General features: G+C 46.1%; 1 protein-coding gene across 5 annotated transcripts in view; it reads left to right on the forward strand.

The window, feature by feature from the left end:
* The first annotated feature begins 6,033 nt into the window (after window positions 1–6,033).
* Window positions 6,034–13,412, forward strand: part of sfswap (splicing factor SWAP) — a 103,850-nt gene continuing 96,471 nt past the window's right edge. Inside the window, exons 1-3 of one of the 5 annotated variants that reach the window (XR_008725483.1) lie at window positions 6,034–6,625; window positions 12,118–12,284; window positions 12,772–12,903. Coding sequence is in view for 4 of the 5 variants with exons in the window: in XM_055655502.1 (XP_055511477.1) it covers window positions 6,411–6,625; window positions 12,118–12,284; window positions 12,772–12,903 (514 nt within the window). In the remaining variant the exon portion in view is untranslated. Of the gene's footprint in view, window positions 6,626–10,381; window positions 11,707–12,117; window positions 12,285–12,771; window positions 12,904–13,412 lie in introns of those variants that run through there. The other 4 variants (XM_055655502.1, XM_055655504.1, XM_055655503.1 and 1 more) reach the window with 4 other exon arrangements.

Consider the following 13,412-nt stretch of genomic DNA (forward strand, 5'->3'; position numbering starts at 1 on the left):
CTGACCCGCTGAGTTACTCCAGCACTCTGTGAAACGTCACCTATCCATGTTCTCCACAGATGCTGCCTGGCACGCTGAGTTACTCCAGCACTCTGTGAAAAGTCACCTATCCATGTTCTCCACAGATGCTGCCTGACCCGCTGAGTTACTCCAGCACTCTGTGAAACGTCACCTATCCATGTTCTCCACAGATGCTGCCTGGCCCGCTGAGTTACTCCAGCACTCTGTGAAACGTCACCTATCCATGTTCTCCACAGATGCTGCCTGACCCACTGAGTTACCCCAGCACTCACATGTGACAACAAATGCTGGTTATAATGGTATTACCCATATCCCAGGAATGAATATGTAAGTAAATCCACAGGCAAAGTAACATCTCATTGTATATAGTTTCAGAAATATTCAGAAGTTGTTCAGGAATAACCAATTGACTATTGAACACTATGAACTGCCTTGGTTCTTCCCAGGAGGATGAGGGGGGAATGTTATAGAGATGTATAAATCATGACAGGGATAGATCGGGTAGACACACAGAGTCTCTTGCCCAGAGTAGGGGAATCGAGGACCAGAGGACATAGGTTCAAGGTGAAGGGGAAAGGTTTCAATAGAAATCTGAGGGGTAACCTTTCCACACAAAGGGTGGTGTGTATATGGAGCAAGCTGCCTGAGGAGGTAGTTGAGGCTGGGACTATCCCAATGTTTAAGAAACAGTTAGACAGGTACATGGATAGGGCAGGTTTGGAGGGATATGGACCAAACGCAGGCAGGTGGGACTAGTGTAGCTGGGACATGTTGGGCTGTTCTATGCTGTATTACTCCATGACGAGGGACTTCAGGCTTTGTTTTGGAATTTTTGCGGTATATTGTTTTTTATTAATTGCTCATTTAAGTTTGTTTATTATATTATCTATGAGTGTTGTGCTGCTGTAAGTAATAATGAACAAAACTGTTCCGTTTTGGTACATACAGTATACAGTTAGCACTCTTGACTTCAAATTGGCTTGTTAAGTAATGTGTTTTTTCCGCTTCTTGTTATAAGGACACAACATTCATTTTTTAACTACCAAACTTTTGTGAGTATTCCAAATAGCTTTATTTTCCACTTGATATATCAGCGAAAGATAATTCTGCCACGTGGGACATCACTGAGCTGAAATCATTCTTGCTTGAGATTACAGTGCATATCTTAATGGTGCATGCATAATATATTTATTATATAAGCAACTATTAAAATCACAGTTCTGTAAAAATCACTGGAATTAATATTTGTATCAAGGGCAGCAGACTAATACTTAACTCATTAAAGATAGCGGAGCAGGGGGCAGGACCGGGGTACTGATTGTGGATAATCAGCCATGATTGGGTGGGAGATTGCAACCTTCACGTGGGTTGCCCTGTTTCGACGAATGCAATCAACCCGGCGTGCATAATCACACAAGATCAAATAGAACAAGTTGTCCTACAACTTTAGGCTGTGCCCGCCATAGGCAAGAAGAAGAAGAACTCAGCCATGATCACATTCAATGGCGCTGCTGGCTCCAAGGGCCGAATGGCCTACTCCTGCCCCTATTGTCTATTGCCTATTTGGCATAAACCGGCATCACAAAGTTGACATGAGTTACCACTCTGTGTTGGTTGAGGAATTAATTATCTGAAATGTGGCTCATCACATATCTACAACAATCTGCTTGCATTGCATTAACATTTACACTGTGAACTTTTCCCATCACAACCCACTTGAGTTGCTGAGTTAATCAATTAACTTTTTTTCTGGGCAAATATCAAAGATATCAAACAGAAACCTTGAACTTACAACCACTTTCCAGGACGATCAGCAGATGTTTAACCTGGAAGTAAGATACGTTTGGGAGAAATTAGCACAGAGGTTGGTTCAAACTGATATGCTGAGTTTAAAGTTAGCTGCCCTGCAACAGATAGACAATGATCAAGCTTTTTGAGGATGTGACAAAGGGAATCGAGGAGGGTCGGGCCTTGGATGTGGTCCACATGGACATTTGGTAGACTGATCCAGCAGATTCCCAGGAGATGGACACAAATGGCTGGAGTAACTCAGCGGAACAGACAGCATCTCTGGAGAGAAGGAATGGGTGACTTTTCAGGTCGAGACCATTCTTCGGTTTAACAGGCATGGGATTCCTGGTGACTTGGTTGTGCGGATTCAGAAGAAAAAGGATGGCGGTCTGTGACCAGCGGACCTCCGCATGGATCTGTTGTTGGTGATAATAATAATAATAATAAATTTTATTTATGGGCGCCTTTCAAGAGTCTCAAGGACACATTACAAAAATGGTGATGTATATAAATGACTTGGACGTGAATGAAGACAGGCTGAGTGAGTAAGTTTGTAATCAATTATCCAGATTGCTGGGGTCACGGATTAGGAGGACGGCAGTCAAAGAATGCAGCGCTATATAAATTAAGGACAGAAATGGGTGGAGAAATGGCAGATGTAGTTTAATCCAAGCAAGTGTGAGATGTCATGTAAGGGGAAGAAATGCAGTTGATGGCAAGACCATAAACAGTATTGGTGTACAGAGGGATCTTGGGATCCAAATCCATAACTCCCTGAAAGTGGCAACACATAGATAGAAGACATGATTGCTCAGCTTGATTGATCAAGGCATTGAGTATTAGAGTTAGGAAGTCATGATCCAGCACTTTAAAACTTTGGGTAGGCTGCATTTACAGTACAGAATGTAGTTTTGGTTGTCTCATTACAGGAACGATGTCAAGTCTTTGAGGAAGATGCACAAGCGGTTTACCAGAACGCTGCCTGGATTAGGAGGTATTAGTTATAAGGAGTTGGACACATTTGGATTATTTTCTCCAGGATGCTGGAGGCTGAGGGGAACCATGAGATAGATGTAAGATTATGAGAGGCAGAGGGGTCAAGGAAAGAGCGTTCACGTCGCGGCCCTGTTTCCACCACCACGCACAAGAAACGCAAGACGCCACTGTATGCAGATGCCGAGAAGTGTGTTCAGCTCCGGCTGAACAATTTCTAATCTTGTGATGTGGACTCGATAAGAAGATGAGAGGCAGAGATGGGGTAAACATTCAGAACCTTATTCTCCAGGGTGTAAATGGCAAAGGCCAGAAGGGCAGAAAGGTGAGAGGGGAAAAGTTTAAAGGAGATGTGCGGGGCAAGTTTTTTACACAGCGGGTGGTGGGGGCTGGGAACGCACTGCCAGGGGTGGGGGTGGAGGCGGATACGATAGTGGTGTTTAGGAGGCCTTTAGACAGGCACATGGAAATGCATGGAATGGTGGGATAGGTAGAGGAGAACAGTTTATCTTGTTCATCACATTCGGCATGGACCTTGTGGGCCGAAGGGCCTGTTCCTGTGCTGAACTGTCTGTGTTTGATGTTAACTCGTACCATATCATGTGCAGCTTACAGGAATGGTACAAAGAAAGGGTTAGTTGAACAGTATTGGAATTACATAAACCTTGAATCGAAAAGCTGCCCAAATCCGCTTGCTCGCTCCTGTCAATTTGACCCTGGCATCGTTCCCAAATCAACAAAACCAAAACATCGTTTCTGCCCAACATTTTCAACAATGTTCCATTGTGTTTGTCTGTGAACTATTCAAATCTTTATTGCTCTTGAAATAGTGGCTGAAGATGTCTGCTACTGATGTGAAGATTGCTGTCTTTCTGCTGAGAGGCAGTGATGTGGTAGACATTCAGAACCTTATTCCCCCAGGGTTGAAGTGTCAAAGACTAGAGGGCGCAGCTTTAAGGTGAGAGGGGCAAAATTTAAGGGAGATGTGCAGGGCAGGTCTTTTTTACACAGAGGGTGGTGGGTGCCTGGAACGCGCTGCCAGGGGTGGTGGTGGAGGCAATTAGGATAGTGGTATTTAAGAAGCTTTTATATAGGCACATGGATATGGATCTAGTGCAGGCGGGGGAGATTAGTTTAACTAGAACAGTGAAAGTCTTGGATAGAGTGGATGTGGAGAGGATGTTTCCACTAGTGGGAGAGTCTAGAATGAGGTCACAGCCTCAGAATTAAAGGATGTTCTTTTAGGAAGGGGATGAGGAGAAATGTATTTCGTCAGAGGGTGGTGAATCTGTGGAATTCAGCCACAGAAGCTGAGGAGGCCAAGTCAGTGGATATTTTTAAGGCATAGATAGATTCTTGATAAATACAAGTTTAGTTTAGTTTAGTTTAGAGATACAGCGCGGAAACAGGCCCTTCGGCCCACCTTGTCCGCGCCGACCAGCGATCCCCGCATATTAACACTATCCAACACACACCAGGGACAATTTTTTTAAACATTTACCAAGCCAATTAACCTACATACCTGTACGTCTTTGGAGTGTGGGAGGAAACTGAAAATCTCGGGGGAAACCCTACGCGGTCACAGGGAGAATGTACAAACTCTAGCGTTGTTACAATTCCTGCCATCAGTGGCGCTCGGGACTCAAGAGGTTGTTCGGGGGGGGGTGAGTAAACTGCAGGTTTTTCAATGTTGTCAGGGAGGCATTTCCTCGTACAACAAGCTAATGACATAGAGGAAATCCCGTTCTGTCACCCGCTCGCGTTTTATTTTCAACACGTTCCTGGTTTATTGAATCGCTGGATTTGAAAGTCAGGGCTCAAATGCAAGGCCTTTAAAATCAGGGATCACGTTCTCGCTATAACAAAAGGTATATAGGACGTTTATTTAACATCTGATCTAGTTTTTAGTGTAATTTAATTTTAATCTGATGATGCGAAATAAGTTAATTAGGCCCCGATATTGGCAACATGATCATTATCCGTATTGTGTAATTGTCTATTCATGATCACTATTTTTATGCTATATATCTGACTAAAAACTTCCGCTGTACATACAGATCGGATTGTGGCTGCCCCTATGGTGGTAACACATACAGACATCTGTATGTGTGTCTGTGTAAAACGCCCCTTGTGACAAGGCTTGTCCTTGATCACAGCTTTTGAGTTAAGTCAATAGAAAAACTATAGGGAACAAGATGCTAATTTCTTGGTATGAAAATAACCATACCTTTATTAATACTGAAGATATGAAAGTGAATTAGGTAAATAATAAAGGTTTATTTTATGCTCCATCTGATGGGATAAATTACAGGTTTGATTTTTTAAATCTCAAAATTTTGTAACATTCCTACAAACTCCGCACAGACAGCACCTGCAGTCGGGATCGAACCTGGGTCTGCAGCGCTGTGAGGCAGTGATTTTCCCCCCGCACCATCCATATGTCAGAGGTTATGGGGAGAAGGCAGGAGAATGGGGTTATGAGGGGAGAGATAGATCAGCCATGATTGAATGGCGGAATAGACTCAATGGGCTGAATGGCCTAATTCTACTCCGATTTCTATGACCTTATAACGGCATCATGTTCAGCATGGACATTGTGGGCCGAACGGCCTGTCCCTGTTCTATCCTATGTCCCAACCACCCTGGAGGTGCTGCCATGTACTCTCTTGCTGAACTCTACCTCACCTGGTTGTTCAGTTCTTTAGTCAGAGGCCGGTGAATCTGTGTGGAATTCTTTGCTACAGAGGCCAATGTCAGTGGATATATTTGTTTAAGGCCGAGACTGATGGACAGTGAATGATGCAACTCTCTTCTGCTCGGCCGCTCTGCCCGTCGGACGCCTGCTGGCCCGCTCCCGCCCGCAGATTCGTCAGTCTGTGTGTGAAGGCGGGAGGCGCGAATGAGAGACGGGAATGAGAATGTTTTAAAATAGTGCGTGTAATAAAATGTGATGAAACGAGCCGTGTGTGAGGGTGTGTGTGTGTGGGTCTGTGTGAGGGTGTGTGTCTGTCTGTGGTGGGTCTGTGTGGAAAGTGCGGTGCGGGGTGAGCGCGGGAGGGAGGGAGGGAGGGTGGCGCCGCCGCCATTTTGTCGGCCGCGGGCCTACGGGAGGAGGAGGAGCGGCGGCGGCACCGGACAACAGGGCGGGCGGGCAGGCAGGCCCACAGCACAGGCCCAGGCTCCGGTCCACAGCACAGGCCCAGCGGCGGCACGGTCCACAGCACAGGCCCAGCGGCGGCACCAGACAACAGGGCGGGCGGGCCCACAGCACAGGCCCAGGCTCCGGTCCACAGCACAGGCCCAGCGCGGCACCGGCTCAGGCCCGGGAGGAGAAGGAGCGGCAGTGGTCCCGCCTCACACACAGCACCGGACTAGGCCCAGGCCCAGGCCCAGCGGGGCCGGGAGTAGTAGCGGACAGTCCAAGGAGCTCAGGCCCAGGCTCCGACACTGGCTCAGGTGGAGCCGCGGCACCGGCACCGGACAACAGGGCGGGCCCACAGCACAGACTCAGGCCCAGGCGGGGCCGGGAGTAGCGGCGGACAGTCCAAGGAGCTCAGGCCCAGGCGGAGCGGCGGCACCGGCGGCACCGGCGGCAGCAGCGGACCATGGCCCAGGCCCGGGCCTACCCGAGTCACCGGCAGCGGAAGCAGGAGGACGGGGCAGCGACGGCGGCGGCGGCGGGGGGTCCCGGGGCCGGCGCGGAGCTGCTGGTTTTCGGCTACGCCTGCAAGCTGTTCCGTGAGGACGAGCGGGCGCGCTTCATGGAGCAGGGCCGCCATCTCATCCCCTGGATGGGAGACCAGGAGCTGCTAATCGACAGGTCGGTGCCCACCCGCCGCACCGCGCCGCTCCCTCCCTCCCTTCCTCACTCCCTACCCGGCCTCAGTCAGCCCGGCAGCCGGCCACCCCCGCACTACCGCGGCCCCGGGTCAGGCCCCACTCCAGCCCGCACACAGTCCACGCTGAGTGAGGGGGAGAACTCCACGCTGAGTGAGGGGGAGAACTCCACGCTGAGTGAGGAGGAGAACTCCACTCTGAGTGAGGGAACTCTCCACGCTGAGTGAGGGAACTCCACGCTGAGTGAACTCCACTCTGAGTGAGGGAGAGAACTCCACGCTGAGTGAGGGGGAGAACTCCACGCTGAGGGGGAACTATCCACGCTGAGTGAGGAGGAGAACTCCACTCTGAGTGAGGGAGAGAACTCCACGCTGAGGGGGAACTATCCACGCTGAGTGAGGAGGAGAACTCCACTCTGATTGAGGGAGAGAACTCCACTCTGAGTGAAGGAACTCCACGCTGAGTGAGGGAGCTCTCCACGCTGAGTGAGGGGGAGAACTCCACGCTGAGTGAGGGAGCTCTCCACGCAGAGAGAGGGAGTTCTCCCCGCAGAGTGAGGGGGAGAACTCCACGCTGAGTGAGGGAGAGAACTCCACTCTGAGTGAGGGAGAGAACTCCACTCTGAGGGAGGGAGAGACCTCCACTCTGAAGGAACTCCACGCAGAGTGAGGGGGAGAACTCCACTCTGAGTGAGGGAGAGAACTCCACTCTGAGTGAAGGAACTCCACGCAGAGTGAGGGGGAGAACTCCACTCTGAGTGAGGGAGAGAACTCCACTCTGAGTGAAGGAACTCCACGCTGAGTGAGGGGGAGCTCTCCACGCTGAGTGAGGGGGAGAACTCCACGCTGAGTGAGGGAGAGAACTCCACGCTGAGAGGGAACTATCCACGCTGAGTGAGGAGGAGAACTCTCCTCTGAGTGAGGGAACTCTCCACGCTGAGTGAGGGAACTCTCCACGCTGAGTGAGGGAGGGAACTCCACGCTGAGTGAGGGAGAGAACTCCACGCTGAGTGAGGGAGAGAACTCCACGCTGAGTGAGGGAGAGAACTCCACGCCGAGTGAGGGAACTCCACGCTGAGAACTCCACGTTGAGTGAGGGAGAGAACTCCACGTTGAGTGAGGGAGAGAACTCCACGTTGAGTGAGGGAGCACCATAGAGTTGAGGGACATTGCCTTGTAGCGTTGAGACAGCACTGCAGTGCTGAGGGCATAGCTTGGAGGGAACGCCATGCTCTCTGAGGGAGCATGTAGGAAGGAACTGCAGATGCTGCTTTAAAACAAAGATAGACACAGAATGCTGGAGTAACTCAGCAGGCGGGACAGGCAGCATCTCTGGGTAGAATGGGTGATATTCCGGGATCAGGGTCTGAAGAAGGGTCTTGACCCGAAACATCACCCATTCCTTCTATCCAGAGATGCTGCCTGTCCCGCTGAGTTACTCCAGCATTTTGTGTGTGTGTGTCTCTCTCTCTCTCTCTCTCTCTGAGGGAGAGTGGGGAGGGGTGCTGAACACACCATGTTGTTACTGGATGGAGTGTGGACCCTTCTCCCAATCAGATGGACACGGAGTAGATGCCCACCACCCTTGGTTGAGCTAGGCTGATAGTTCGGGGTTGCTCATATGGACCTTCATTGGATTGTGGAAGTCCTGAACTTCCAGAGAACATCTTTGCCACTGTCACACATCACAACACTGGGCTCCAGGTCTAGTGTTGACCTGAAACTATCTGGAGTCTACCAGGTGAACATCGGAAGATGTTGCCACTGAATGTGTTCCTGGTAATTCCAGGGGTCGTTCAGTGAGTCCATTCATTTCAGTGGCAAGGAACACCTGAAAGGGGGCATGTGTACCTTCCAGGTATCTTACTTTAAAAAAAAATAATAATAATCGAATTCATTGAATTACCCATAAAATGTTCAACTGTGAATTTAAATCCGTTTAATTCTTTGTCCAAAAGTCTTAATTACTTTTATATAATTCATTTAATATTCAACACTTCTTGCAATTATTTTTTTAAACTTTATAAATATCAGACTTTCACAGACTTAATAATAGTATAATAAAAGGAAATGTATATATAGGGTGATTTCACCAAAGGTCAAATGAGCGTAGATCCCCCCTCACGTGACCGAAAATTTTAACTGGAGGACATCTCTCAGTTTGGTACATGTAAGTGAATGGGGAAACACGCACTTTCCCACCCGTTAAAAACATGGAAAACGGCCGATTTTTGAGCTGAAATTTCTGTGCTAGTCGGGGTGACCGTGAAGCACAGCGACCTAAATTTTCAGGCAAAAAAAAAGATAGAAAGTGAGGTAATTACAAGAGGGAACTGAAGGTAGAAAGCGGCGGAAGTGAACAGCTGACATTTGCCGTGGTGATTTTAAGATCCAAAATATCGGGAATTATCGCGTTTGCTCGCTGAATTTCATCAAAAGTAAGGCATTATTAACTTACTTTTGATGAAATTCAGCGAGCAAACGCGATAATTCCCGATATTTTGGATCTTAAAATCACCACGGCAAATGTCAGCTGTTCACTTCTGCCGCTTTCTACCTTCAGTTCCCTCTTGTAATTACCTCACTTTCTATCTTTTTTTTTGCCTGAAAATTTAGGTCGCTGTGCTTCACGGTCACCCTGACTAGCACAGAAATTTTCAGTTCAGAAATCGGCCGTTTTCCATGTTTTTAACGGGTGAGAAAGTGCGTGTTTCCCCATTCACTTACATGTACCAAACTGAGAGATGTCCTCCAGTTAAAATTTCCGGTCACGTGAGGGGGGATCTATGCTCATTTGACCTTTGGTGAAATCACCCTATAGGTTTACACCAAAAACAGAGACAAAATGCTGGAGTAACTCAGCAGGTCAGGCAGAATCTCTGGAGAAATTGGATAGGTGACTTTTCAGTCTGAAGAAGGGTCCCGATCTGAAAAGTCACCTATTCATTTTCTTCAGAGATGTTTACCTATGTTGCTGAGTTACTCCAGCATTTTGGTTCCTTCTTTCACAGTTTTTTGAATATCGTGACATTGGGAACATGGCTTAACTTGCCACCTGAGCTTTTGTAGGAATAGGCCTTGAATTTTCATGCAGGTAGTGGAATCTGTGAACCAACGGTGTCTTTGTGCTGCTTGTGGAACTGTCCAGGGAGCTGTATGTTGTGCAGGATGTATCCTATAACACTGAAGAAGAGCAGCAAATTTCACCCAACGCGCTGCTTGATATCCCTCAATCCACATCAGTGAAATGACATTCAATGATCTCAATTATTTATGAGTGTTTCTGTGTGCAAATTGTCTGCTGCTTTTGCCATCCTATTACAGTGACTGCACTTCATAGTCCACCAAGGCCTACTGGATCTCCCATTTTAACTCCCTTTCCCATTCCCACATTGATCTTTTTGTATTGGGCCTCCCCCCATTGTCATAGTGAGACCACATGCAAGCTGGAGGTACATCACTTCATATTCTGCTTGGGTAAACATAGAAACATAGAAATTAGGTGCAGGAGTAGGCCATTCGGCCCTTCGAGCCTGCACCGCCATTCAATATGATCATGGCTGATCATCCAACTCAGTATCCCTTACCTGCCTTCTCTCCATACCCTCTGATCCCCTTAGCCACAAGGGCCACATCTAACTCCCTCTTAAATATAGAGGGAGATTATTTATGTCTTCCTTAGTGAAGACGGAACCAAAGTAGTTAGTCAGTCTGCTGAATCTCAACCCAAAATGTCTCAACCCAAAATGTCATCAATCCATTCCCTCCACAGATGGTATTTATCGTCTGCCAAATGGTTTGGGATGACTTTAAATGAAATGACCTGTAGGAGCTCCAAGTATTTTTTTCAGTTTTTTGAATAACTTTCAATGAATCTATGGAGATGAAATAATAGTTCTAAAGTGCCATTTAATTCATTCCATATTTTGTTCTTTTCTCTGTTGTCCATCTTCTGATTTGAAATATAAAACGTCAAACTTGTGTAATATCCCCCATCACCATCCCCAGATGTCTTTCACTGTAGAAAAGGATTAGCATTTCAGGACTGTGTTCTTTAGCCAATGAAGTATTTTTCAAGTTTCAATGTAATGTTGGCAATGTGGCAAGAAGTGTGCACATGGCAAGCTTCCACAAAAGTGATCATTATCGGGCATTCTATTTTATTTACTGAAGATAGACACAAAATGCCAGAGTAACTCAGCGGGACAAGCAGCATCTCTGGAGAGAAGGAATGGGTGACGTTTTGGGTCGAGACCCTTGTTTTGTATATTGTTGTTCGAGGGTTAAATAAAGGCCTAGGCACCGCGGAGAAATATTCTGGTTTGTGTAATAATTCCAAAGGATTGTTTTAGCTACCTGAAAGTGCAGATGAAATATTGGTATATTAGCCCCTTGAGTGTAGCAGCACTGCACCCTCTCAGCACTTTATTGGGTACGTCAGCCTGAACTGTGTGCACAAGTCCCTGGAGTGTGGCATGAACTCGCAGCCTTCCGAAACAAAAACAGAAATGATGTCTCGGGTCAGTGATCTTTCATCAGAACTGGATTTCCGTTCCCTTCTTCTCACCTCCAACTTTATCCAGTTCTTTAGAAAAATCACAGCTCTGGAGTGTATTTCCCTTCTCTGCCAGACCTGCCCTTTTCCAGCATTTTCTGTTTTTATTTCAGATATTTAACTTGCATTTTAAAAACAATGTATTAAATTATTGTGAATGTTCAGTCATTTACCTGCTTGACAAATGTAAACATGCATGCGGTGTTTTATTTATTTATTTCCCCCCATCACTGTATGTATGATATTTGTGTGTGTATGATATATATTTGTGTGTGTGTGTGTGTATATGTGTGTGTGTGTCTTTCTCTGTCACATAATCCAAAGCTTTATTCCCCAGTGAATTTGACAGGTAGTAGAATGGCTAGGATAAAAACAGGCCTAGTCATGATTTTGCCTCCAAAGGACAGACTGTCTTCGGATGAAGAGCCCTCACCTGCTGCTCGTCCTCCAGGAAAACTCGGAGCATTGTGAAGCAAGGACATTTTCGGCCCATTTGGTTCTTGCTGATAGGTATTTATGTCCTCAGGTTTGTGCGTCTGTTAAAACTGGTTTTTGCAGATGAAATGTTTTCAAGCAAGCGTGTCATTGACAGATAGCAGAACGGGTGCTGCTTGACTGAAACGTGAACGGTAAGATTCTTTTTTCTTCAGTGTTGGCAAACGGGCGTTTGTTTACAATTTGTTAACCATGCAGTATTATGGTGAAGATCCCAGTTAACTTTTCTCAAAGTACTTGCTACATATGCAAAGAGAAACGTTTAAATTTTAAATATATACTACGTTAAGATATCTTTCATAATTTTATGTCATTGATAATGTTTACTTTTATAAATATCACTTTCAGGTTGCCTAGTGTGGTAAGTATGCTATTTTTGTAATTGGTTCTATTTCTGTACCATTGACCAGTGTCTTCACCTTGCAGGTACGATTGCCGGGGTCATTTACACGACCTCTCAGAATGTGATGCTGAGTACACCTGGAACAGAGATTACCAGTTGTCAGAAGAAGAAGCGAGGATCGATGCTCTTTGCGATGAAGAGAGGTATTTAGCCTTGCATACGGACTTGCTTGAGGAAGAGGCAAGGCAAGGTACTTTTTGTCAAACAACTTTATCTTTTTAACCAAATTTATGTGAATTTCTGCAAATTTTACAACTGTCTGCAATTTGACCATGCACTCATTTTTTTGATATTCCTTATTTGACAGTACCCTGGGGATTGGAAAAGGAATCCTTCCTTATCAAAAAGGATCTCAGGAGTAGTTAAATTAGCCTGCAAAAGAAAATTGTTCGCAACTTGTAGGGCAGAGTGGAAACTAAGAATTCTTTTTTTTTTTCTCTCTTCAATGGGAAAACTGATATATCTTATAATATATATTGAGGCATTTATCCAAGTTCACATTAAATCTGATTGTAGATGATTTTTCAAATCTCGTCAGTAATTTAGTATGTAAAGCAGGTATTGAATATCAGAATTTAATTATTAGCTTTAAGTTCACGTCCGATTTTTTAAAGTGGTGTTTGGTGCCATATGAGTCTAATGCATTGCTTTCCTCTCCATAATCACCTGCTTTTAAGAGGAGGAATATAGACGTCTGAGTGAGGCACTGGCAGAGGATGGCATCTACAATGCAGTCGGGTTTGCTTACAAAAGTGATTACTATGACCCATCTCAGCCCACAGAGGAAGAGGAGCTTGCTAAATCAGAAGGTAAGTTTTGAATGAATTAGAAGATAGGCACAAAATGCTGGAGTAACTCAGCGGGACAGGCAGCATCTCGGGAGAGAAGGAATGAGGGACGTTTCAGGTCGAGACCCTTCTTCAGACTGAGAGTCGAGAGGGGGAGATACAGAGATAAGGAAATGTAAGGTGTGAGACCGAGACATTTGGAGATGAAGGAAAATGTAGAATAGATTATAGTTACCTTCTTCTAGCTAACAATGATCTATTCTACACTTTCCTTCATCTCCACCCCCTTTGATGTCTCGTTTTCACACCTTACACTTCCTTATCTCTGCATCTTCCACTCCCAACTCTTTCTGAAGAAGGGTCTCGACCCGAAACGTCGCCCATTCCTTCTCTCCAGAGATGCTGCCTGTCCCGCTGAGTTACTCCAGCGTTTTGTCTATCTTCTGCAGTTCCTTCCTACAATTATTGAATTACTTACTTTGCTTATTTTTCATAGATATTCTACATTCATAGTAATTAACCCACACATT

This window comes from Leucoraja erinacea, chromosome 25, assembly GCF_028641065.1.
Source record: "Leucoraja erinacea ecotype New England chromosome 25, Leri_hhj_1, whole genome shotgun sequence".
Taxonomy (NCBI): Eukaryota; Metazoa; Chordata; class Chondrichthyes; order Rajiformes; family Rajidae; genus Leucoraja; species Leucoraja erinaceus.